Source organism: Nelumbo nucifera, chromosome 3 (assembly GCF_055504915.1).
Source record: "Nelumbo nucifera cultivar China Antique chromosome 3, China Antique-T2T, whole genome shotgun sequence".
NCBI lineage: Eukaryota > Viridiplantae > Streptophyta > Magnoliopsida > Proteales > Nelumbonaceae > Nelumbo > Nelumbo nucifera.
Window position 1 is genome coordinate 48,168,978 of NC_142651.1, and position 26,374 is coordinate 48,195,351.

At 45.5% G+C, this 26,374-nt stretch overlaps 1 protein-coding gene and 1 pseudogene across 1 annotated transcript; one reads left to right on the forward strand and one right to left on the reverse strand.

The window, feature by feature from the left end:
* Positions 1-5,975: 5,975 nt before the first annotated feature.
* LOC104609615 (uncharacterized) lies at positions 5,976-6,518 on the reverse strand. Its single transcript, XM_010275988.1, has one exon. It carries the CDS (start codon positions 6,516-6,518, stop codon positions 5,976-5,978), a length of 543 nt encoding a protein of 180 aa, XP_010274290.1.
* A 3,596-nt stretch (positions 6,519-10,114) lies between these two features.
* Positions 10,115-11,679, forward strand: LOC104609568 (CBL-interacting serine/threonine-protein kinase 7 pseudogene; annotated as a pseudogene).
* The last annotated feature ends 14,695 nt before the right edge of the window (positions 11,680-26,374 follow it).

Here is a 26,374-nt window from a genome sequence, read left to right on the forward strand (position 1 = left end):
TTTTTTCTTTCTTTGGGACATTCCATCCTTTTTATGTAATCTCAAAATGTCATTTTAGACTCTGGTCCCGAGTGCCATGAACTCTCGAACATCTCGGGAGGGAGCTCTCCTATAATCCCCTCTCCCTTGTCTTCACTAGGTTCTTTAGCTGTAGTCCCCCATTGACAGGAGGTGGCCATTTTGAGGGAGAGGTTAGCTTCGGGGGATGCCGAAGGCAATCACTTGGGAAATGACTCTCCCCACGAAAGTGCTGCCTTGGCGTCGCCAAGGGAGCATGAGGGATCTCCTCTCTCCGAGGGTGATGCTGTGGAGCTCGTTGTCGGACCAGTAGGGGGGAGTGCTGCCTGAAGGGTGGTTGATGCTGGCGTCCCACGTTCGAAGTTTGACAACTCCTTGGATGTGTTCCAGGTCAAATCCTTGACGAAGAGGTTCCATATACCTCGGTCATACAGCCTGAGGGTCCTTGACGTGGGTGATAGGCTGTTGACCCCCGAGGAGGCGGAAATCTGCATCTACCAGCATTTTTTAGAGTCTGGCCTTAGGTTTCCCCTCCCAACCTTGATCTCCTAGCTGCTGGAGTGGTACGACATCACTATCAGCTAGCTCGTACCTATCGCCCTCAAGACCATAGTGGCGATGATTGTGTGGGCTTGGCTCAGGGGTGTGGAGTTGTCGTTGAGACTATTCCACGCCATGTTCATGCCAAGGAAGCATGCTTCCGAGAAGAAGGAAACCAGTGCACAACCCCTCTTCCATTCACGGCTGGAAGGAAAAGTAGTTCTACGTCTCCTGCCCTGAGGGTTGGCGCTTTAGGCCTGACTAGGGGGAGGCCCGCATCGTCATCGAGAGATGACCTCATCGCTCCAAGACGTAGCGGTTGCAGTAGTGACTCATCTACCTGTAATGGGACATTCCAAGCGAAGCCAATGGTGGAGGAGGAGGTCCCGTTAGTCTTCGCTGGGATTAGCCCAACTTCCCTCGGTAGGAGAGGTTCTGTAGTTAGCTGGGAAGAAGGTCGGTGGACAAATGCCGAAGAGGCCCGGCGACAAAGCTGTCCCATGCCCCGGGAAAGGGGGATTCGCAAGCACCTTCCAAGGGGAAGCAGATAGTAGGGGCATCGAAGTGGACTGTAGAGGTGTGGAGGAAGCCCACCACTGGGGGGGAAGTGCCAAAGAAGCCCACCACCCGGGAAGAGGCACCAAAGAGGTCCACAGAGGGACCTGAGGCGGGAAAGATGAGGCCCGCCACTAACACACCGAGGGAGGAGGCCCCGTGGAATCTTGCCAACATAGATAGGCAGGTCGAGGAGGTGATTTAGAGGTCCATGCATGCGGAACGCCCACCGGGCCTTCGTCAGCCTCTCCCTTGGTACAAGGCGCCTTCGAGTGAACCGAAGGGGCTGGCAAGACTTTCCACCCCCAATGGCAGCTCCGAGAGGGGGACTCCATCTACGACGAAAGGGTCAACCAAGAGCTGGTTAGCAGATCCATTTTTCCAGGGATCGCTACCGCCTTCTGCAAAGCGACCCCAAGTCTATTTACGATGAGGGCCTGTACCACTTGGCCAAGGTAACATGTTCTTCAATATTTCACCGTATATATGTTTCTTTTTATTTTTTGTTTTCGCTGATTGGTTTTGTGACAGGCTTGTCTACACTTCATCGGCTAGGGGGACCGAACAAGGTTGGCCGTGAAGAATCGCTTTGGGACCGCCTCGAAGTTTAGCTGCAGGTGGCGCAGTAAGGGCTCTCCAAAGAGCAAGTGGAGTGGGTGCGGCTAGAGAGTATCGTCACGGAAACGGAGAGATGAGCTATCGAGGCTGAGAATCGAGTTACCGAAGCCCTAAAGAGAGCTTCCGAGGTGGAGGCGAAAGTTGTCGAAGCTCTAGCTTCGGTAGAGGAGTCAAACAAGGCAGCGGCCAAGGCAGTGGAGACGTACAAGAAGTCTTCCGACTACCTGGATGCGTTGATGGAGTACATTTCGTCCTCTTACCTCAACAACATAGAAGATACTAAGAAGGCACTCCTACTGGTGCTGTTGGATTTTGATGTCGAGGGAATTTAAGTGATCCCCGACGCTCTTGCCGAGGCTCACCCATCTAAAGACGTTGTTCCCTCTTCGGGTCGTGATGAGGCAGCTCCAAGAGGGGGACTCCATCTACGACGAGAGGGTCAGCCAGGAGCTGGTCAGCGGATCCATTCTGTCGAGCGATCGCAACCGCCTTCTACAAAGTGATCCCAAGTCTATTTATGATGAGGGCCTGTACCACTTGGCCGAGGTAAGACATTCTTCAATATTTCACCGTATATATGCCTATTTTTATTTTTTGTTTTCATTGATCAGTTTTTTGACAGACTTGTCCACACTTCATCAGCTTGGGGGACAGAACAAGGATGTCCATGGGTCATGCCAACAAGGCCGGAGAGGAGAAGAAGGCCACAGAGGAGAAGCTCCAGAAGGTAACCACCATTGCTGAGGAGAAGCACCGGAAGTTCCGCAAGGCACTTCTGAATGAACAATCACTTCGAGACTGCCTCGAAGTTCAACTGCATGAGGCGCGGCAAGGGCTCTCCAAAGAGCAAGTGGAGCAGGTGTGGCTGGAGAGTATCATCATGGAAGCAGAGAGACGAGCTGCTAAGGCTGAGAAGAGAGCTGCCGAGGCGGAGGCGAAAGCTGCCAAAGGCAGCAGAGTCAAAGAAGGTAGCAGTCGAGGTAGTGGAGACATACAAGAAGTCTTCCGACTACCTGGATGTGTTGGCGAGTACGCTTTGTCCTTTTACCTCGACGGCATAGAAGATATTAAGAAGGCACTCCTACTGGTGCTTCCAGATTTCGATGTCGAGGGACTGCAAGTGATCCTCGACGCTCTTGCCGAGGCTTCCCCAGTTGAAGATACCGTTCCCCCTCCGACCCGTGATGAGGCGCAGGCGTAGACTTCCCCACTTCTTATTTTGTTCTATTGCTGTAATAGTTTCCATCTGTTTTGTTATTTTCTTTTTTAAACACAATACAAAATTTTGTAAAGGCTTGTACAAGATCAAAATTGAATAGTGAATGAAGTGAATGAAGTCATCTTTTGTGTACACTGTGTTTTGTGTATGCTGTCTCTTTTTTTTTTTATGCAAGAGGTCCTTGCCCCTCCGAAAGGATATTGGGATCTGAGGTGGGGCTCGCCTGGCTTTCAAGTCACGTGCTATCCCAGGCAAGGCCAAAGAGACCTGGCACCCTGGCCAAGGTATAGGGCTGAAGTATACCACGCAGTAATAGTGGCTAGGGGTACAACCTCCACTCATTTAGTGAAGTAATCCATAGCAATGACGAGGTACTTCCTGCCTCCCGTTGCATGAGGAAGGGGCCGAGGAGGTCCATCCCCCACTTGGCGAAGGGCCAGGGGCTGCTGAGGGCCGAGAGGGTGGTGGCTGGTTGATGGTAGAAGTTGGCATGTCTTTGACATTGATCACATTTCCGCACCAGCTCGGCCGCGTCCTTGTGAAGTGTCGACTAGAAGTACCCCTGCCTTAATGTTTTCTGGGCTAGGGTCTGGCTGCGGAGGTGATTGCCAGAGATGCCTTCGTGAATTTCCCAGAGAATGTGCTCGCCCTCCTCCCTGTAGAGGCATCGGAGGTAAGGAAATGTGAAGGACCTCCTATACAACTTTCTTTCTAGCAAAGTGTAGTGTGCTACTTGCTGTCAGAGTTTTGGGCTTCGTTCCTATCATCGGGTAGCCTTTCTGTCAGTAGGAAGTCAATGATAGGATCCGTCAAAGACGGTTTAGCCTCCACGGGTAGGATTTGGGTGTCCTCTATGGAGGGTCAGACTAGTCTTTCCACGTGCACAAAGCAGCTGAGGGCCGCACCCGAGGTGCTCGCCAATTTGGAGAGGGCATCAACTCCGGAGTTCTCGACTCGCGGGACTTGCTACAGAGAAAAGCATTGGAAGTGGCAAGCTAACTCTTGAACTTTAGCGAGGTACTTAGCCATGCTTTGTTCTCTGGCCTCGTACTCATCGTTGACTTGATTCACCACTAGCTGTGAGTTGCTGAGGACTTCGACATGCTTAGAGCTGAGGTCTCAGGAGAGTTGCAACCCTACCAAGAGGGCTTCATACTCGGCTTCATTGTTGGATGCAGGTAACTCAAATCTCAGCGCATACTCTATGACGACATTGTTGGGGGTGAGGTGAATGAGGCCCGCTTCACTTCCTTTGGCGTTGCATGAACCATCAACAAAAAGTCTCCACGCAGTGGGGACCTCCTCGGTCAGTCGTGCTTCTTCTGGCTCATCTTCGCGAGGCCAGCCGAGGGGCCTACTGAAAGTGCTTTCTGCTACGAAGTTAGCCAAGGCTTGCGCTTTGATCGTGGGCCTCGGTTGGTACTATATGTCAAACTCCGATAGTTCTATTGCCCACTTAATCAAGTGTCCCAAAATCTCTGGCTTGGCGAGGACGGCCCTAAAGGGCTGATTTGTCAGGACCATTATGGAGTGGGCTTGGAAATACGACATGAGATTTCTGGCCGAGGTGACGAGGGCGTAAGCTAGCTTTTCCGCTTCGGGGTACCGGGTCTCAGTGTTGTTGAGGACCTTGCTGACGCAGTATACAGGTCTCTGAACTCCGTCATCTTTCACTAGGACGGAGCTGACGGCCTTGTCTCTGACTGATAGGTACAAATATAGGGTTTCCCCTGACGTCGGCCGAGCGAGGAGTGGGAGCGGGAGCGAGGCGAGGTACAACTTAAGATCGTCGAAGGCACACTGGCACTCCTCCGTCCACTAGAAATCTTTTAGCTTCTTGATAGTGCGGAAGAAGGGAAGGCAGCGGTCTGCCAACTTCAACATGAAGCGATTGAGCTTCATGTAGAATTTACGTAGAGTATCAAACGTTTCGGCCAAGTCCGAGGTGTGTGCTTCGGTCTTCATGCTCTTCACCACCATGTCGTCTACGTAGGCTTCGAATTTCATCCCCATCTGATTCTTGAAAATCTTGTTGACAAGGCACTGGTAAGTGGCCCCTGCATTATTAAGGCCGATCGGCATTACCTTGTAGCAATGCGCGCCATGCTCAATGATGAAAGATGTCTTCTCCTTGTCGTCGGGGTGCATCTGCATCTGGTTGTACCCGGAGAAGGAATCCATGAAGATAAGTAGTTCATACCCTGCAGTGGCATTGACGAGGTGGTCTATCCTCGGAAAAGGAAAACTTTCCTTCATGCAGGCTCGGTTAAGGTTTGTGAAGTCAATACAGATCCGCCATTTCCCAGTAGCTTTCCTTACCAAAACCACATTAGACAACCAGTTTGGGGTAATGTACCTTACGGATGAAGCCAATGTCAAGTAGATTATCAACTTCCTCTCCTATAGCCTTCCATCATTCTGGTGCAAAGTTCCTCTTCTTTTGCTGAATTGGCTTAGAGCACGGGTCCACGCTCAGCCTATGAGTAATGACCGAAGGGTCAATTCCAGGCATATCGGTGATGGACCAAGCAAAGTTGTTGGTGTTAGTTTTGAGGAAACTTACTAGTTCAGATAGGTGTTTAGGGGGGAGGTTGGACTCGACGCGGACCGTCTTTTCTGGGGTTGACTCATCCACCAGAACCGAGGCGAGGTCCTCAGCTGGTTGGCCTCGGCTCGCTAGTTCTTCCCGGGGGTCGAGACCTTCTAGTGATAAGGCCTCCTTATTCTTTCCTTTTAGTGCCTCCACGTAGCATTGGCGGGCGATCTGTTGGTTCCCACGAACGACTCCAACACCATGCTTAGTGGGAAACTTAAGGGCCAGGTGATAAGAGGACATGGCTGCCCCTAGTGCATGAAGGGTTGGTCTTCCCCTTATCGCGTTGTAGGGAGAGGCAACCCTCACCATTAAGAACTCATCCATCCAAGTCACCTGGTGTGGCGTTGTCCCTGCCGTGATGGGTAGGGTAATCTTTCCTTCTGGCCTGGTGACGCTACCGGAGAAGCCGACGAGGGGAGCGTCAGCTGGCTAGAGTCTCTCTTGGGCAAGCTTCCTTCTCTCATAGGTGTCGTAGAAAATGATATCAGCTGACAAGCCGTTATCCACCAAGATATTTTTCACCATAAAATTGGAGATGATGGTTGCAACCACGAGGGCATCGTCGTGGGGGACAGTAACCCCCTCTAAGTCCTCGTCAGTGAAGATGAGGGCATGTAGACATCTCGGCCTCCATGGAGTATCTGGGTATTTCTGCTTCTTCGGGGCATGCTCCTGGAAATTGAGCTGTCTGGCGTAGGCTTTTCGAACCAAGGCTGAGGCTCCACCCGAGGCCATGCTCCCAACAAGGACGTCGATGACGCCTGCCACTTGCTGGTGCTTCTGCTGGGATGACGAGGTGCCGACCTCTCCTCCGACGAACTGTTTGAGGTGTCCTCGGTGAATGAGAGACTCTATTTCATTCTTTAGGTCATAACAGTCCTTGACGTCGTGCCTGGTGCCGTGGTGGTACTTGCAATACTTCATAGGGTTTCCCCTCTTGGGGTTCCACTTCAGTTTCCTTGGCCACTTCATGAACTTTTCTTCCCTTATCTACATCAGAATCTGGGTGCGAGTGGAGTTGAGTGGCGTGTAGTCCCTGTAGGCTAGGGTGGCGGGCTTCTTGTTGTCTTTGTCGCCATTGTTGCCAGGGTGGCGCTGGTCTCCACCTTTCCTCTTCTTCTCTAGGGGCCCATCATAGCGCTTGGCTACCCTTTCTTTGTTGTCCCCGACTGAAGCCTCTTCGACTGCAATGTATTTTTGGGCCTTTTTGAGGAATTTAAGTTTAGTCTTCGGTGGGGTCTTGGCAACCGTGCACTTGAGAGCCAAGCCGGGCGGAGTCCGTTGATGGCCGCGTGCATGGAGACCATAGGGTCGAGGTCTCGCACTTTGAGCTATTCTTTCTTGAAGTGGTCAATGTAAGACCGCAGGCTTTCACCCGGCTCCTGTTTGATCGACATCAGAGAGACTACGCTCTTCTGGCATCGTCAGCTGTTGATGAAGCGGGCGAGGAACAAAGTTGTAAATTGCTTCCACGAGCTGATTGATCGAAGAGGAAGGCTGGAGAACCAGTGGCAAGCGGCCCCCCTGGTCTCAGCTCGCAACTTTGCAATCCCTGGGTTGGCATGGTCATGGGCCCTACTCCTGTCTTCGTGGACTCGATGGTTTTCGGCTCGGACTCCCGAATACTCCGAGACAGGGTCACATGCGCTTCTGCCGGCGTGACGGTCATTTAGAACATCCATGAGGTCTGAGACGGGAGGTGGAGTGGAGTGGTGTTGGCTCTCGCCTCGGGAGTGAACTCCTGGGCGGCCGAACTGCCCGCCATCGTCTTGGGGGGCCTCCCTACTACGACGGTGGTGCTGGTCCGAAAATTGATGACTGTCTTCAGATTAAGCGGGCACACTCTCAATTCGGCTAGGAGGACAGACATTCCTTCGAGGTGAGTCGGGGAGGCAATTATTGCCCGATTCTGATGGTTCTGCCAGCGGATTATCGTGGATGAGGGCCGGTACCTCGATGTTCTTGCGTTGGCCCTGATCCTCTGACACCCCACCGGGACAGTTGCCTTGAGAGGGACCTCCTGCTCGAGGGTAGACTTCTTCAATTCCTAGGGTGAGGCAGTCCAAGCGATCGATGACGACTTGAAACTGTTCGTAGGTAACCAGGTTCGGATTGTTCCTGGCTCTCCTCACCATGGCTTCCAACTTAAAGGGATTTTGGATCTTAGAGTGTTATTATTGTTTATCTTGAAATGGGGGTCTTCTTTGCAACCAATTTCCCATAGACAGTGCCAATTGTTGCCGCACGGGTTGGCCAAGGGCAACAAGGTAAATTCACTCTTCAAGCTTCGAGCGTTAACCGAGGACCTTGAGGCCTCGAAAGAGGTTGATCGATGCTGAGGGCGGCAAGTCGAAGCGAAGTACTCCTTCTGAGGACTATGGTAGCCGAGGACTGCTAGCCAAGGCAGGGTCCCTGGTGATCTAAGATGCTGTAAGACAGGAAGTGTGAAAGACCTCGGGGTGGATACCCGAGGCGGAGGCTCTCACGCTCAACTTAGTAAAAGGTGTGAAGTAGGGGAGAGTGCAAAAGTGCTCCTGGAGAGAGTCCTCGGATGCACCAGATCTCCCTGAATTAATGCTAGGTAGAAAATGTAGGTGCAGGAAGTAAATGAGTGAATAATGTTGGAGTTACTCTGTTCCAGCCCCTTTTAAGGGGTAGTTACCTCTTATTTATACTTGAGCGTGCTGGTGGTACGTGAAGATGAATGCCTCGAATGAGAGCCATACGAGGTCAAACTGCAAGCCTTGGCGGTACGCCAGATAGTTATGTGATTGGCTCCGTACAAAGGCAACAAGGCTCTCGCCTACTGTGGCTGACGTTAGTAGGCGTTAATGGGCTAGGCCAGGCTAACCCACATCACTCCCTATCCGACAACTTGAGTGTCTATGAGAAAACAAATAGAGTTCCGCAGCTGACCCCAAATGCACGCCTCACACAACTTTGACCAAGGCCAAATAGAAATGGGAAAACGATCAGAGACGAAACAAAGACTATGAGGATTAGAACCATAGATCTGAAGTCTTCTCCTCAAGCTTGGATGAAAATCCGTGTCATCCAAAACTCTATCAAGAACCTCTCGAACAAACATCATAGATGTGATATAGAAACTCTCACACACCGAGAGAGAAAACTCTCATTTCTCGATTATAATTAATTAAATTTCAACACAACGTATAAATGGAATTGTACTTGTCCACGCCTAAAGCCTGATGGACATACACTCCTAGCTTTATACGGACTTAAATGATTAAATTAAGGGAAAATTATAGATAGGTATCTTGTACTTTGGGGGAGTGACAGATAAGTACTCTTAACTTTCAATTGTAACACTTAAATATCCTGAGTTTTCAAAAATAGATACACAGGTTCATCCGTTAGTATTCTCCCAATTAAATATTACATAATGCCAGAAATATCCTTATCGTGTATTTCTGAGATCATTCTCAGATAACCGAACATCTTCCCATGATGACATTCTCACATGGACAACAAATAATATATTCAAATTTTCCGACGACAACATTCTCTAATGATGATTTTACTCCATAGAATTATCTCAAAAATACATGAGAAGGGTATTTTTTATATTATGCAATGTTTAAATGATGGAATACTAACGAATGGACCCAAATGTCTATTTTTAAAAGTTTAAGGTATTCAAGTATTGCAATTAAAAGTTAAAAATATATTGGTCTACCTAATAATCTATATCTATTATCCCACGTGGAGGATAAAAACAAAGATTAAGGATCAAACTATCACCAAGGAGAAATAACTTATTAAGTTAAATGATGCAGGAAGCTAATTAACGCTGATGTTGATTTATTTCATTTGGTTAATTATCATTCATTAATTATCATTCATTAATCATTTTTTTATTTGTTAGGGCAGGACGGCCATACCTAACCGAGTACAAACCACTTATTTTGCGACGTGGTTTTAGCACTCCCTAAAGCACTAAATCAAAGCATTCGATGAATTATTGTAGCTCAGACCTGTTCATGGGTCGGACTTTCTTTGTTAAATGTTTATGCCCGAGTTTAAGCCTGGTTCGACCATCGAGCTTAAGTCTTGAGTCTGAGTCTGTTCCGATTATAAAGTCCAAAGCCTGGTCCTGAGTCCGATTAGAAATTTAGAATTTTTTTATTTTTAATTCAATTAAAAGTTGTTTTATTTATACTAAAAGACATCAAAACCTAAAAAAATAATGAAAATTCTCATTATTACTTGAAAAAAGAGAAGAAAATATATTATATATGTACTTTTTTATTATATAAAATATATTTTTATTAATATAATATATTATCAAGTTGGGATCAAGCTCGGACTGGGCCTTTTAGAGAAAGCCCGAGCTCGGTCCAAAAAAAAATTGGGCCTGATATTTTAGGTCCGAGCCCAAACCCACGGGCTTAAAATCTTATCCAAACCCGACTTAGATCGGATCAGGCATGTCGGGCTACCCGGCCCAAGTATAGCCCCGAAGAAGTGACGTCGTGGTTGGGCCACAACAATACATCAAAGGCGAAGAATCGTGGTTATAGCCCTGCTCTACAACCATGCCGTAGCAAAACTGAACTCAACCGAGTCATGTTAACTCGTTTAACAATTTGTTTATTCAGTTATTCTAACTGGGATATGATATATGAGACCATAGATCATGTTGACCCGAAAGCAAGGTGCACGCTGTAGCAGATCCGGACTCTTAATAAAGGCAAGAGAGACAGACTTGTGAAGTCCAGTTTTGGCCCTTGGGTGGTTTGTTCTTGGCCACGTTGATGCCCAGAGCCATGGGACCGGCGGTCGAGCCCACCGCCGCTGCCGGCGCTGGAGAAGTTCTGCTTGGCAAGTACAAGCTCGGTCGCCTTCTTGGCCGTGGTAGCTTCGCTAAAGTCCACCAAGCTCGGCGTCTGGCTGACAATACCGACGTAGCCATCAAGGTTATGGACAAAACCAGAGCAACCATCACTACAATGGAGCCCAACATCATTCGGGAAGTCTCGGCAATGCGTCGCCTGCGCCACCCAAACATAGTCCGAATTCATGAAGTGATGGCAACCAAGTCTAAGATCTATCTAGTCATGGAGTACGCTAGAGGAGGCGAACTTCTTTCCAAGATCCTCCGAGTAGGACGCCTAACAGAACCAGTGACTTGCCGATACTTCCAGCAGGTCGTCTCAGCTCTCCACTTCTGCCACAACAATGGCATAGCCCACCGTGACATCAAGCCTCAGAATCTCCTGCTAGACCACGACGGTAATCTCAAGGTCTCCGACTTTGGCCTCTCGGCTCTCCCCGAGCAGCTGAAAGATGGGCTTCTTCGCACGGCCTGCGGCACGCCGGCCTACACTGCACTGGAGGTGATCGGGCGTAAGGCCTACGATGGAGCCAAGGCCGACGCTTGGTCTTGTGGTGTAATTCTCTACGTCTTCCTTGCTGGGTTCCTACCTTTTGACGACGGTAATCTGGCTTTGATGTATCGTAAGACCCAACGTAGGGAGTTTCGGTTCCCTCCGTGGTTCTCCAAACCTGTTCGATGGGTAATCAGTCGTCTTTTGGATCCGAACCCAGAGACCAGGATTAGTATTGAAGCTCTCATGTCAGTTGCTTGGTTCAAGAAATCGCCTAATCGATCAAAAGAGTACGTCGATCCTTTTCAGTTGGATCTTATGACGATGTTGCCTAAAGAGGGATTGGTGATGAATGCTTTTGATATCATTTCACTCTCCTCTGGTTTGGATTTATCTGGTCTATTCGAAGCGGGAACAAAGAGAACGACAAGATTCACGTTGTGGGGTTGGGAAAGGGAAGGTTGGTTATGGTAGTTGAAGTGTGGGAGGTGGCAGAGTCGCTGTTTTTGGTAGAAGTGAAAGGGATTGGTGGGGAAGGAGAGGAAGCACAGTGGAAAGACATCAAAGCAGAGATTCAAGACATAGTTTCTGACTGGCTCAACGACGACGATGGTGTCTCTGTTTCCTAACTGATGGATTTTGATTTTATTTGGGTTTCGGTTGTTTCTCAAAGGCTTGGGGAAAATGGGAAGGTGGTGAATTAGGGCTTCTTGATCTTGTAAATATGCATGCCGCCTTATGTGTTGTAATTAAATTGTAATTCATGAACAAGGAGCTTGATTTTTCGTTTCTCAGTCGTTTGAAATCTTGGACTGGATTTGGTTGTCTTAATTCATGATAAGTTGAACTTCAACCCTTCAATCAACCAGTCTGAATCTCCTGCACTTAACGCCACCCTAACCCATGAAAATTCATCAAAATTCATGGGGGAAAACATGAGATCTTCATGTCAAAAATCTGTCTCAAAGTCAAAGTCGAAAAGACTGAAACCCTATCCAACACATGATTGGACTATTTCAAGCATCCAATCTAAATAATTGGATTCTATGCGGATTTAAAGTCATCCAATCCAATTAAGATCCAAGTGTGATTAAATTTTAGGGCAAAGACTTAAACCTCCCTCGAAGTTGAGGTTAAATACTTACACCTCCCCCTTAAAATTTTGAGAGGACGTAAACCTCCCCTCCAAGAATAATATGCCGTTATGTTTTAACAGAATTGATAAAAAGACAATTTTATCTTTCAACACCCTTCAAATTTCAAAGAGAGCCACTGATATTCGATCAAATTAATCATTCATTTGCAGTTGCTGCCACTTGGGAAAACCACACTTTTTTACCCTTCACCCAATCTGCTGTCTATTGGACTATTGGTAGTAGCACAAAAACAGTCAGTCCGATCCGAAGATGAAAAAGAAATCCCATAGAAGGAAAAACAACCCCATTTAATGGAAGTTGACAGGCATCTCAGAAAGAAAATAAGGCCCCGTCCAGGTAAATGTAATTATTTGGATAAGTTTTTTATAGGAAACACTTATTCAGGTAAGTTTATTTGTCCATGTTTTTTTATTTATGTGAGAACCATTTTAACCATAAAAATTCATTATTAAAAGGAATATTTTTATCCCATTCAAGTGTTGTTAACTTTCTCCTTATGTGGGAAGTTATTTATCCACCTAAGAATACCTAGAAAAATAAACTTTCTCTGATCCCCACATAAATATGAAAAAAAAAAACATGGTATTCTTGATCAATAGAAATCAAAATCTCATTGACCAACTTTTTCCCCTCTCAAAATCCCTAAAAGAGAAACCCAAAGAGAAAAACCAATATAACTTAAAGGGGCAAATTGGGGTTTCTAAAAAATTCACTAGGCACGATGTCATATGCAAACAGTTATTTACAGATGGCTAATACTGATAGAGGGGAGGTGCTTCTCCAATGACTCGCCTCATAGGGGAAGTCCTAGTCTATATTAAGAAAACTGGGGAGGTATCGGTATTTAGGAGAAACTTGAACTTGAAGGGAGGTTTAAGTCTTTTACCCCCATATTCTTTTACTACTTATTTATTTATTTATTTCTATTTCACTTCTCAAAACCTTTTGATATTTTAATTTTCAATAATAAAAAATTAAAACAAAATATAAATAATATATAGTATATAATAAAATGTATTTACAATATCAATAAGATGCAACAATATAAATGATATTATAATAAGGTGTCTGCCTTGTCATTCTAATTGCTTAGGTGGGTGCCTAGTTGCTACAAGTCAATGCATTTGGGCAAGACAATCAACAAGGATGCCTAGGCAACGCCTTGAAAACTATTCTCTCACCTATTCCATCTCTCTCTCGCTCTTCCATCTTTCTAGTTATAATGGCAATTAACGCCCATGATAATGAGGTTGGATCTGCTCCTCACACCTTGCGCCTCACAGGTGCCTCACACGCGATAACAACCTCTCTGTTTATTTTCGTTTTTTTTTATTTTATCTACTCTCTTTTCTTGCTCTCTCCCCTTGACGGCCTTTGGATCTCTTACATACCCACAAGAGCGTTACGCACACTGAGCTCACACCTTGTGCACCCCGCATCAGTCCATTTGGAGCAAACCCCAGTGAAATGCGAACACGCCAATGTGTTGATAAAAATTTAATAAATTGATGTGATATTTTGTCTTTCTTTGGAATACAACCTCTCTATCAAAAAATTGATAAATTGATGTGATATTTTGTCTTTCTTTAGAATACAACCTCTCTATTTTTCTTGTTCTTTGTTATCCACTCTTTTTCTTGCTCTCTCCCTCCTCACAACATTTCGATCTCCTACATACCCACAAGAACCCTATCTACACTGAGCTTAAATCTGTTGAACCCACACCCGTCCTCCAAATTTGCAGCAATCCCATTTTAAGAACACACCCTCATTGGAGGTTGCTCCAAACAACGTGGTTGCCATAAACTTACCCACAAGACACTACAATCACACATCAAAACCATTTCCCGTATTTGTAATTGATATTCATGGGAATACTCCCGGGGACTTGTAAATAGGTATGAGTAAGATTCTTATTTGTAGGAGATCCGGACTTCTCGAGGCCCTTCAATAGAATGCACACGGCAATGCTGCAATAAGTTCAAGCCATCATCACATCAATGTTTTTATTTCACATATCACATTTTTTTGGGGTCGCATGCAACATGGTTGTAAGAAATGTTTTCTCCTACTCTCTCTGATACATACAATCACTTGATCCCTCACTTATTTGTTTCTAATGAAGGGTGATTTGACACGACCTAATAAGTACACACACGTGGGTTCAATCAGGTGATTGGATACGTGACTTAGTATTCTCAACTATCTGGCATATTAATTTTGCGTACCTAATCACCTCGATAGGTCTAGTCACACCCCGACCACCTCAACAGGTTGCTTCACCTCGGTTAGTCCCTAAGCCCAGGTATCCCAGAAGACCGAGCTTATTAGGGTGACACGTGGCGAATATCTAGAAGGCTAACGGCTGTCTTCGAGCCTCTCGGGGGCACATCGCGTAACCGTAGGCATTAATTCTATCCCATCCGAATCGAAAGAAAGTAGTAACTCTCATCAGTTAGCGGAATCCCCGCCTTCCGAAAACGGATCCCAATGGCTCAGAGCGAAGATCCTGGGAGCGTTTCGCGGGACCTATGGTCACCCACCTATATATGGGCCTCAACCACCCGAAATCGAGGTACACATGTCTATTTGCTCCCTAGCTCGTACATATGTATATTGACTTAAGCATCAGAGCGACCTCACCAGGTTAGTCACCCCGGGTTCTCTGATTTGTTCGTCTTGCAGATTGATCGTCCTACTAAGTAAGTGACATCGATAATACTCTCCAGCTAGGAGCATCCAGGTCGTACACCATCATTTGGCGCTGTCTGTGGGAATCGCTACATAAAAGCTAAGTCCCTAATTACTCTCAATTTCTACTGTACTCGATGGCATCATCAAGCAATACCAGCAAGGCCATTGACATGAGTGTTACTAGGGGGCAAGACCACACCACCACTTACTCTGAGGGCCCCTCAATAACCATTGGCCAGATCACTATCCCCCTGACCGTCTCAGGAGGTCAGGTGAGTCAGACTTTCGCTACTCAACCACTGCACGCCCCACTATCCCAAGTGAGCACTACCTTCTCTGTCTCAGAGCCCTCTATGGTCCCTCTTGGGGTCGGGCCTCACTAGTTTGATGAGCTGGTCCAGAGCGTCCGAGTTATGCAGCTTCAGATGCAATAGATGCATCAGTATCATCAGTTCCAACAAAACTACCTATACCAACAATACTAGCAACAGTACCCGCAGTAGTTCCCTCCGCTACCACAACCCAACCGGAATCAGAGTCAGCACCCGCAAGGCATGCGCCGATCTCCTCCCCGGGGTGTAGAAGCATCTCGGGTCCTAGCACCTTCACGAGTCTGAACCCCACCTCGAAACAGAGTTGAGGGTTAGCGCACGCCCCCACCATCTCAGGGGGAAAATTCAAGGAATCGGCTTGAGAATAGTATGTGAACCAAGACCAATCAGCAACAACACTCACAACCTGAGAACCATGACCTCCAGAACATCAACCACCAGCCCAGGGTACAAGGTACGGGCTCACATCAAGACCCCTCTGCCCCCCATAATGACTAGCATATTGTCCGTGGTAGGGATGATATGAGCAATAGGAACCAACTTCCTCCTCGTGACAGTATCCGAGAATGAGAGTGCACTAGAGTCGAGGTGCCTGACAACACTAAAGTAAATAGCACCAATGATGAAACACTGAAGAAGCGACATCACTACAGAGTCCACCGGACTGCAATAAAAAACTGCCTGCTGAAGACTAACATCCTTCCCGAACCAAGCAGGGTGAGGGAGGAAGTGAGCTCAGTAGCTGCATAGCCGACTCCTATACTATTGAGTCGGTCCTCCCCCTAGCACCAGAGATCCTTGTGGCCTCAAGGACAAAAGACTTCAAGACACCCGCACTGGAGATGTACGATAGGAAGTCTGATCTTAACGACCACGTCGATGCGTTTTAGTCTCAAATGCTCCTTGTTGGGGCAGATGAGGCGAGTATGTGCATAGCCTTTTCCACCACCTTCAAAGGGTTAGCCAGGTCGTGGTATAGAAACATAGCACCAGGCTCAGTCTAGAGCTGGGTTTAGTTTGCTGACATTTTTACTGCTCATTTCATTACTAGTAAGAAGTGCTTGAAGTCCATGTCGAGCCTTTTGAACATGGTGCAGAAGGATAATGAGTCAATTAGAAGCTACATCGCACATTTCAATGAAGAGTGTTTACAGATACCCGGCCTCGACCCTACCGTACACCTTACCATAGCTTAGAAAGGAGTGAAGCATGTTGAGTTCGCGTGGCACCTCAGAGTACACCCATCGAGAAGTTCCTTTCTGACATCGAAAAGCTCATGAAGATGGAAGAGGCCCTAGGCTCCAAGGTAGAGATTCAGCAGGAGGAGAAGAGGAAAAGAGAAGATGAAGGGACAAGTATCTGCAAACACCAGCGGAAAAAGAGCAAGTCATTGAGAAGAAGTAAGTCTCCATACAAGAGAAGTAAATCACCACCTCGGGGTTCTAGGTCAGGTTGGCAATCAAGGACCCCTCCAGTTGAAAGGACCACCTACACACCCCTTAACGGGGTTAGATTCTGATGGCTATCAAGGATTCTATCTATATCAAGTGGCCACCTAGGATAAGGGGAGATCCAGCAATCAGGAACCCGAATGTCTATTGCCACTTTCATCATGATATCAGGCACAACATTGAGAATGGTTGGAACCTCCGAGACGAGATCGAAGAATTAATTCATCGTGGGTACTTGAAGAAATTCATCTAGCATGAGGATAGTGAAACGGTGGACTGGTAGGCCGGCCAGAGAAGTGAAGCCCCAAAGTCGAGTAGAAGAAACGATCAGCCACCATGACAATAGCCACCGCTAGAAGACAGGCCGATCCACGGGGTGAGCAATATGATCCCGACGGATCCATCGTTGCGGGGTATAGCACAGCGGTAGGGAAGACCTCGGTTCGATAATTGGAATATGAAGTAGAGAATCCGCCCAAGCGACCTCGATAGAAGAGCCTATCTACTTTACCGAGGACGATGCATGTGGAGTACAGTATCCCCACGATGATGCCCTCATCGTCAAGCTCATAATCAACGACTTCGAGGTAAAGCAGGTACTAGTAGACTCCAAGTGTTTAATAGATATTTTGTTCCTTGAAGCATTTGGCAAATTGTAGTTAAGTCGGAAGGACATGAAGCCAGTAGACACGCCCTTAGTCAGGTTCAACGACAAAGTGGTAAGGCCCCTTGGCAAAATCACAATTCCAATTTCAGCAGAAGCTTGGCCCAATTCCGTCCACCTTGAGCACACATTCCTGGTGGTCGCAACCCCGTCCCCCTACAATGTGATTTAAGGACGACCCATCCTGCACGCCCTCCGCGCGGTGGTGTCGACTTATTATCTGTCCATGAAGTTTCCTATGGACTGCGGAGTAGGGGTAGTATGAGGTGACCGGCTCGAATCACGTAAGTGCTACGTGGCCACGTTGAAGGGCATGAAGCACCTTATAGTATGCAACTACTCCTAGCTTTTTGTGAACCAAGTAAACGGTGAGTACGAAGCTCGAGACCCTACCATGGTAGCTTATTTGACTAAAGTAAGGGAAATCCTACCAGCCTTCCTCTCTTGGTTTGTCTGACAAATACCTAGGTCCGAGAACACTGAAGCCGATGCCTTATCACGTCTATCAAGCACCTGTGACAACACCATGAGAACGGTGTACATAGAAGACCTGCCTCGGCCCAGCATTCTCGGGGGTGGGGGGGGCAAAAGAGGTTGCTAATGTGTTGCTAGCGGAACTGAATTGGGTTAACCTGCTCTTCGATTATCTTCTCCACGGGATCCTACCAACAGACTGTAACGTAGCTCGAAGTGTAGAGAGACAGTCAGTTCAGTGCGTCATTATCGACAGGCGATTGTATAGAAGATCCTTTATGCTCCCCTACCTACGTTACTTACAACCTTCAAAAGTAGACTGGGTACTTCATGAGATCCACAAAGGCCTTTGTGGAGGACACCTGGGGGCTAGGTCGCTCGCTTAAAAGGTGCTAAGGCAAGGATATTATTGGCCTACAATGAAAATGGATGCATCTGAGCTCGTCAAGAAATGCGACAAATGTCAGAGGCACACCAACATTTTTCATCAACCTGCTGCCGACCTAAAATATTTGACTTGCCCGTGGCCCTTCGCTCAGTGGGAGATAGACATCCGTGGACCATTCCCACCGGAAAATGGGCAGAGGAGATTTTTAGTCATGGTAGTGAACTATTTCATGAAGTGGGTGGAAGCCAAATCGCTAGTAACAATCATAGCCCGGAACTTATAGAACTTCTTCTGGAAGAACATAGTTTGCTGCTTTGAACTACCCAAGGTGTTGATATCAGACAATGGGAAGCAGTTTAAAGATATTATTAAGTTCTAGAATTGGTGTGCCAAGATGGGGATCTAATAGAATTTCACTTCGGTTGCACACCTTCAAGCGAACAAATAAGCCGAGGTAATGAACAGGGCAATTCTTCATGGACTAAAAGCTTGCTTTGTGCGAGCTAAAGGGTTGTGGATGGACAAGCTGCCTAACGTTCTCTGAGCCTACCGAACAACTATCAAAACTGCAATCGGAGAAATGCCATTCAATTTGACTTATGGAGTAGAGGTCGTGATTCCAGTTGATATTGAAGTACCCACGTTGTAGCTTGAGGCATATGACAATGATGCCAACAATGATGAATTGCAAACCAACTTGACTTAATTGAGGAGGTATGCAACCTGACCTATATTCGGACTACGGCCTACCAGTAGTGAGTAGATCGGTACTACAATGCCTGGGTCAAGAGACGCCAATTTTGAGTTGGCAACTTGGTGCTTCGGAAGGTGATGGTACCTGAGCCCGGTGTCGGTAAGCTCGGTCTGAACTGGGAAGGTCCTTATAGGGTAAAGCAAGTTTTCGGTGAAAGCACATATGAGCTTGAAACAATGGAGGGGAAGCAAGTACCTCATGCTTGGAATGTTGACAACTTAAGAAGATACTATGTATGAGCAAATAGATTAGACATACTTAGGAGAGCAGACTGCGAGTGACTCCCAAGAGCCTAAGGGCTATGTCAAGAAGACCACCAAGCTGGTTAGTTTGTATGCAAGAGAGTAGACTATGAGTCGCTCCTACAGCCTAAGGGCTAATAGGCCAAGCTGGGAAAAGACCTAAGCGCTATAAGATCTAGTCACCTCGTTGGCATAGGGAAAATGAAAAATAGTTTGTGATCAACCTCATTAGTGCGCAGGCTGGTTGGGCATATGCCTTACAGTATCCATGCACCTCTGCTTATATCGACTTCGGGTCTATCCGAAATAATCTACACTTAGAGAATTCTTTGCACAATGGAACAGAGTGGAGAACAAAATGCGCTTCATTGCTTTAGAAAGGAGGGATGGTCCTAGTACATTCCAAAAAGAGAGAGAGAATCTAATAAGCCGAACTCGGTGCCTCGGTACAAGTACATATATAAGGAGGTCCAAGGAAAGAGGCAATGGATCAGTCATCTCGGAGCTCTTGCCCTCATCTTCGACATGCTCGCAAGATCTGGGTGGCTCGATCTCCATGGCGTCCTTGGTAGCAGCAACCTCATTGGTCCCTACGACCTCGTCGGCTACTGTCCTCCCCTCTTCCCCCTCATCGAGCTCATCATCACTCACTTCCTCCAAGTTTGGGTCCTGCTCGCCCTCCGTAGCCATGGCCTTGGTGACTCTGATGGTAGTGATGGCGCGAAGGTCAAGCTCGGGGAACTCGCACCTAGTCAGCCACCAGCATAGCTTGAAGCCCTTTCTATAAGCCCAGTACCAATTTTTATTTTTAGCTCGCGGAATTCCTCTAAGCTCTAGTACTCTGCAACAATGGCCTTCCTGGCTTTCTCGATCTCCTCACAAAGGTGGCCGCGTGCTCTTGCATGGTCTTCTTCAACTCGTCGGCTTCCTTCATCATGTGCTCAAGCAAGTCCTTCTAAGCCCACACATCATTTTTGAGCTTATGGATTTGGCCACTGGCCTTCGATAATTCGACCTGGGCGAAGATAGCCCTTTCACCTGCTTTCTCAGACTTTGTCTTAGCAATTCGAGCTTCTTGCTAACGCAGCTCGAATTGTTGGGTGAGGGAGTATAGTATGGAATTCACCTGCAAGACGAGAAAAATTAGGCCAAGTGTTGGAAACCAAAGCAGTTAAAGGAATCAAGGCCGAAGACGTATCACCATGTAGGTACTCGCACCTCGGGACAGCAATTGCTCGACAGGCGGCTTGGCAAACTTCTAGACCTTGGAGGGGAAGACTGCACCCTTGCTCTTCAGAAGGATGGTTTTGATGTTTAGGATGCTCGGGATCACCTCGGGGCCCTCGCTGGAGGAGTTAACCCTAGGAGTGGTGAACTAGCATAATGGAGTCTGAACTGCTTCGGGTGGAGGAGGTGGAGTTTGTTCATGGTCTTCCTTGACTAGGTTGATGATCGGAGGTTCCTGAGCACTAGTAGTTGCGAGTTCAACGGTGTGAGTGCCAACGGCCTAAAGAGGGGTGCTACTCCTTGACGATGTCTTCTTCTTCCTCTTCTTCATATTCCCGAAAAGCTTAGCACCAGGAATGTTAGCCATAGTTTCTACAGAAATTACAGTGGATTAGTCGAAGTAATCAAAAAGGCAAGCAAGAGAAAGCTTATGTGCCAAGGCGCCGACCTACCCGGAGGACTCAATCTGGCCTCCATAAGCATCTTTTCAGACAAATATTCCTTTGTATGCAACTAGAGATCGACTTAGAAATATATCTCCTCTCGCTACTCCATGATGAGCTTGTCCGTGGGGTCCTTAATACAGGTCCTCCAATGAGTAGGAAAAGGCCACCCCTCTTCGGCAGAGACAGTAAAATACCTCATTTTCCAGGCCAGGACCTTGTTCAGGTATTTGTGGAGGATTTTGTACCCAGGTCGGGAGGAGATATAATAACTCCACTTGTCCTCTTAGACGAGGTCAGTGGAATTCTTCTTGACCCCGCAAAGTGAACTAAAAACATCTAAGTCTAAGCACAAGTCGAAGTCGTGGAAGACCGGGATGGTTCCTATGATGGTCCGAATCGAGTTCGGGTGCAACTGATCTATGGTGATGTTGAAGTACTTAATGACCTTGATGAAGAAAGGATGAAGCGGGAGACGAAGCCCAGTCATGAGTTACTCCTCAAAGATAGTGATCTCATCGTGGTCGTGCTGCCAAGGATATTGCCCCAAGGGAATATAGTAATCGAGGTTCTCGAGAAGCTTGTAGTTGAGGACCAAGGCCTGAAGTTTTTCAGGAGATAAAGTTAAAAGGCTGAACTTGTCCGGACCCTGGGATTTCTTGGCATTTTTCGCCGGCCTAGACGATTTTTTGGGCAGCCTGGAAGAAGATGCCTTCCCACTAGATGACTTGCATTCTTGAAGGGCAACCTTGGCCAGATTGGGATCAGTAGGATGCACTAAGGAAGTCACCTTGGTGGTGCCGACCTCATGTTCCTAGGCCGAGGTGGTCACCTCGGCCAGATCGGACTCGTGCTCACTAGTCGAGGAAGAGCTAGTCGAGGAGGTTTCCCTAGTTTGAGTAGACTCACTATCACTAAGGGAAAAACTAAATTCACTCGTGCTGAAACAAAGGAGCGGACTAAAGCAAGGATAACTTACCCAAAGAGAAAGCGACCCCGAGGAAAAAAGAAAGCAAATTCAGGCACAAGGGTAGACACCACCGAACTAGACACCAAAGTGTGAGCTCTAGACACGACAACTCTGAGTACAAGTGACAAAATGGAACCCCCAAGGCCCCTATTTATACCTGGAATAATCAATCTAGGACGGTCTAGATCTGAAGCATCCAACGGTTCTTGTTCAAAACCGGTCGTGCGCACCTCGAGATGAAAACAATTGAGCACGTGCTTTGACGTCTGCGGAGTTTTTGGAATTTGCATGACGTCCGCACGTTCTTGACACGCGATCTGGGCTTATGGTCGAACCGGGTGGGTCCCTGACGATGGACTGCCAAGCCAAGCCAGGTGATGACCCAGAAGAAGATGGGCCAAACTGACTTGGCCTCGTCATGACCTCCCCGCACCAAGTCAGGACCCCAGGCACGGGGAGTGGGGGCAATTGATGAGGGGTGGTTTGGCCTAACCTAGTAAGCAGCGGACACGTGGATTCGATCAGGTGACTGGACACATGACTCAATATCCTCCGCTATCTGGCATACTAACTTCGTGTACTTGATCACCTCGACAGGTCGGGTCACACCCCGACCACCTCGGCAAGTTGCTTCACCTCGGGCACTTCGGCCACCTCAGTTAGTACCTAAGCCTAGGTATCCTAGAAGACCAAGCTTATCTGGGTGATACGTGGCGGGTATCTAGAAGGCTAACGACTGCCTTCGAGCTTCTAGGGGGCACATTGCATAACCGTATGCATTAATTCTATCCCATCTGAATCGGAATAAAGTAGTAACTCTCGTTAGCTAGCGGCCCCACCCTCCAGAAACAAATCCCAATGGCTCAGAGCGAAGATCCTGGGAGTGTTTCGCAGGACTTACGGTCACCCACCCATATATAGGCCTCAACCACCAAAAATCGAGGTATACACGTCTATCTGCTCTCTAACTCTCTAACATTTAATCTCCAGCTCGTACATCTGAATACTGACTTAAGCATCAGAGTGACATCGCCGGGTTAGCCACCCCAGATTCTCTAATTTGTTTGTCTTGCATATTGATTGTCCTACTAAGTAAGTGACATCGACAGTACTCTCCAGCTAGGAGCATCCAGGTCATGCACCATCAATTTCTTTATTCTTTTCCCAATCTTATTCCCCTATTTCTCTCATTGGTAAACAATCCCATTATTTCTATCTTCATTGAAGTGCAAAAATTGCTTTTGGCACATTTCTAATTCACAATACTTTTTTTATTAAGATGATTTTTCAGGGTTAGGTAACATTAGGGTTGTTCATGGGTCGGGTTGGGTCGGTTTACTAAGGTTTTTCCAACCAACCCGACCTGGTCGGGTTACCTGAGATGGAAACCGAAACCGACCCAGTGTTAAGAAAAACTGACCTGGTCGGTTTGAGTTGGGTTGGGTCGGTTTCGGCTCTAAGTTCATCCATGCCCCCCATGGCCCATGTGCCTGTGTGGTGCAAGTTTGGGTTGTCAGATATTTCAGTTTTTATGTAAAACTGAAATATCTTTATTTAATAGTTTTAAATATAAAATATATTTAAGTTAAAATTGAAATATATATTTAAATAGATTAGGTCGATTTAATTTAAAATCAAAATATATATTTAAATAGTTAAATAGGAACTAAGCCAGTTCGGTTCAGATCGGTTTCGGTTTTCACACAAGAAAACTGAAACCGACCCGAACCATCGATTTATGAATTTGTACAACCCAAAACCGACCGATGCTGATGAAAACCCGGCCGACTCAGGTTGGGTCAGTCTGGATTGGTCGATTTAGTCGGGTTGAGCCTTCTTATGAACAACCCTAGGTAACATAGGAGAGGTTCTAATGATTAAACCTTGAAACACCCCTTTATATTTCAATTATCTCTTTAAATGGCATCTTGGTGGGTTCAAAAATCAATACAATTAATTAATGATATCGCACCATATGCACCGATAAGTTGCAATCTTTTGAACCTTGGTTGCAGGTTGCATGCAATTTCAAGTTTTACAATCAATCAGTTTAGAGGTATTTCCAATTTTCACATTAACAAAAGATAATTGAAATATAAAGTCCAAATTCAAACCGATGCTATAGGTAGTTATTTGCTGGCTTTTAATTTGAATGCTGCTTGTTTAGCATACGTGCTCTCTTGCAATTTGCAATGCCTTAAAAGTTTGAACCATGAATGCTTTTCTCATTGAACTTGTGGCCGTAGCAAATCCTGTTGTAAGTTCATGAAATGGTTTGTGTCTAATTGGGTATTATATAATTACAGTATTTGTAGATCTTAGTAGAAACAATTACAAGGAAAAAGAAACCAAGTTGAATCCATATTATTGTGCAATACTAACAATGTTTGTGTCCCCGCAGTTATTCAATCACTCTCTTCGGGTGGATGGATGATGTGGAGTGTTATTATTGGTTATACAGCACTTAACGCAGCTATCAAGTTATAAGGTAATGGATTATTATTGGTTACACAGCTCCTAACATAGGCCCTGTTCGACGTGTGTTTCCGCACGGTGTGTTAGTTATTTATAAGTTTAGTAGACCGTGATTCAGTCTTTTCCCGTTTAGTTTGCAATAGATGTAGTTGCCAAAATCCGATGTGTTGAAAAAGACACAAAAAGCCTAAAACGAGTAATTTTCAGAAAGCTCCAAATGGAAAGACATGCCTTAACCAAATGGACTTCAGGCTGTTCAGATCTTAATGCAAAAATGCTCAATAAATTTTTTGACTGACAGAACTACCAGAAAATCTTCCCAAAAAAACTTGCCAAATGGCCCCATTATCATCAAGTTAAGTTAAGTGGAGCTTTCAATGAGAAGTAATGATAAATGAATTTCACCAAATGCTTTCATATCACTTTAATTTTGCGATTAGATTTGCAAATCAAATGATTGAAAAGTCCCCCAAAGTTATTGGATCTCTGAATGCCAAACTTAAACTACAAACTTTGTAGTTGCATATCAATTCTGACAGGTGGCTGTCATGAATAAGTACTCAAACTTTGTAGTTGCATATAAAAGTGCCAATAGGGTTTAATTTTATGGAATTTTAATTGAAAATAAATTATCCCTTAATCATTGAATTTATTAGGGACGTGTGTATTTTGATAAATCCTATAATTAAGACAATTAATATTGTAATAGTCATTGTCGAATTGTAAAAGGCATGCGTGTGGATAAACACTACCTCATCCTTCCATTAAAATTCACCCAATCAAAAAGAAATGTATCCTCACTCTCACATACATTATTGTAAATGTAAATTTTAATTCCCTCCCATTCAAAAGGGAATAAAATGTACAAACAAAAAAAAATAATTATAACATTTGATAAGATTTGGTTAAAGGAACCAAATCTCAATTTGATAAGTTGCGTATCATTATAACATTTATTTTTTGAGAAATTTCACTGAAACATGGCATCCCTTTTATTGATTGAAATAAAAGGACTATTAAAAAGTCGTTCCAATCTATTGCAATTGTGAGGGATTTTTCCATGTCTTGTATTTAAGGTGTCAAACATGGCATCCTTTAAGTGAGGTGTTTTGATTTCTCATTAATAAATTATACTAATTAAATTAATATCCAATAATTTTGACAATACAAAATATATGTATTTAAAATTTACACGAAAATGAAAACATCACTCAATTCAGATGGCTGGTAAGTAGTTAAATCATCAGATTAAATGGGTCAGCCCATGGTGTCATAGTTAAAAAATTAAAAATTAAAAAACAAATAAAATTATAAAAAAAAAAACAAAAAACTGATTTTTTAGCATATCTCTAATATTATATATTTATCATAATAAAAAAAATAACTATGATAAATGAGAAGAATTATTTAATAATGATCAAAACGAATACAAATTTTAAAAACTACCCAAAAACAAAACCATTTTCCAATTCAAGTGGTTGATTAATGGTTCAACCTTTTAGGTCAAATGGGTAAAATAAAAATTTTAAAAAAGATAAAATAAAAATATGGGAATTTTGAATAAAAATATGTATTTATCATGTCAAAAAAATTAGTGTGATAGATAAACTTATTTTTCTTAATGATGAAAATATAATAGAAAGTTAAACTAACTCGTAAAGAGAACTATTTTCCATCTAAGTAGGTCAACAGTCCATAGGGGTCTATTTAGGCAAACCTAAGTCAAGCATGGAGTGACTTAGATTGTGATTTAAGACAAGCTAGGCTTGGATTTTTTATCCTTGGGTTAGATGGGCTCAAAAGTTTGGCCTTTTCTACTTTTTGGGATGGTCTTGATCCAAGCCCTTTGGTAGATTGAGCCCATCCTAACAACATGAGCCCGACCCTTAGCCCGAGCCCAACCCAAGTGCATCAAATTCTAATGTGATAGTCCTAGATTGGACAGATTAGGCTTGGGATTGAACCTTAGACCCAATTCTTAGGGTTAGGCCTAGGTTAAACTTAAATTAGGCCTAACCCACCCAACTAGCTATGGATGCAACTGGATTGGGTCGAATTCAGATAGGGGGTATATCTGAATTTGATCCAATAATGTAATCCTATATCCAATCCAATGATTTGATAGGTCTCACAAAGATTAATTTGAATTCAAATCTTCATTAAGGATGTTGGATATCCGAATCTGATTTGATTGGATTTGATTACCCAT

Bases quoted from the DNA above. Each gene is read 5' to 3' on its own strand.
- LOC104609615 (XM_010275988.1), bottom strand. From the start codon at position 6,518: ATGAAGTGGCCAAGGAAACTGAAGTGGAACCCCAAGAGGGGAAACCCT.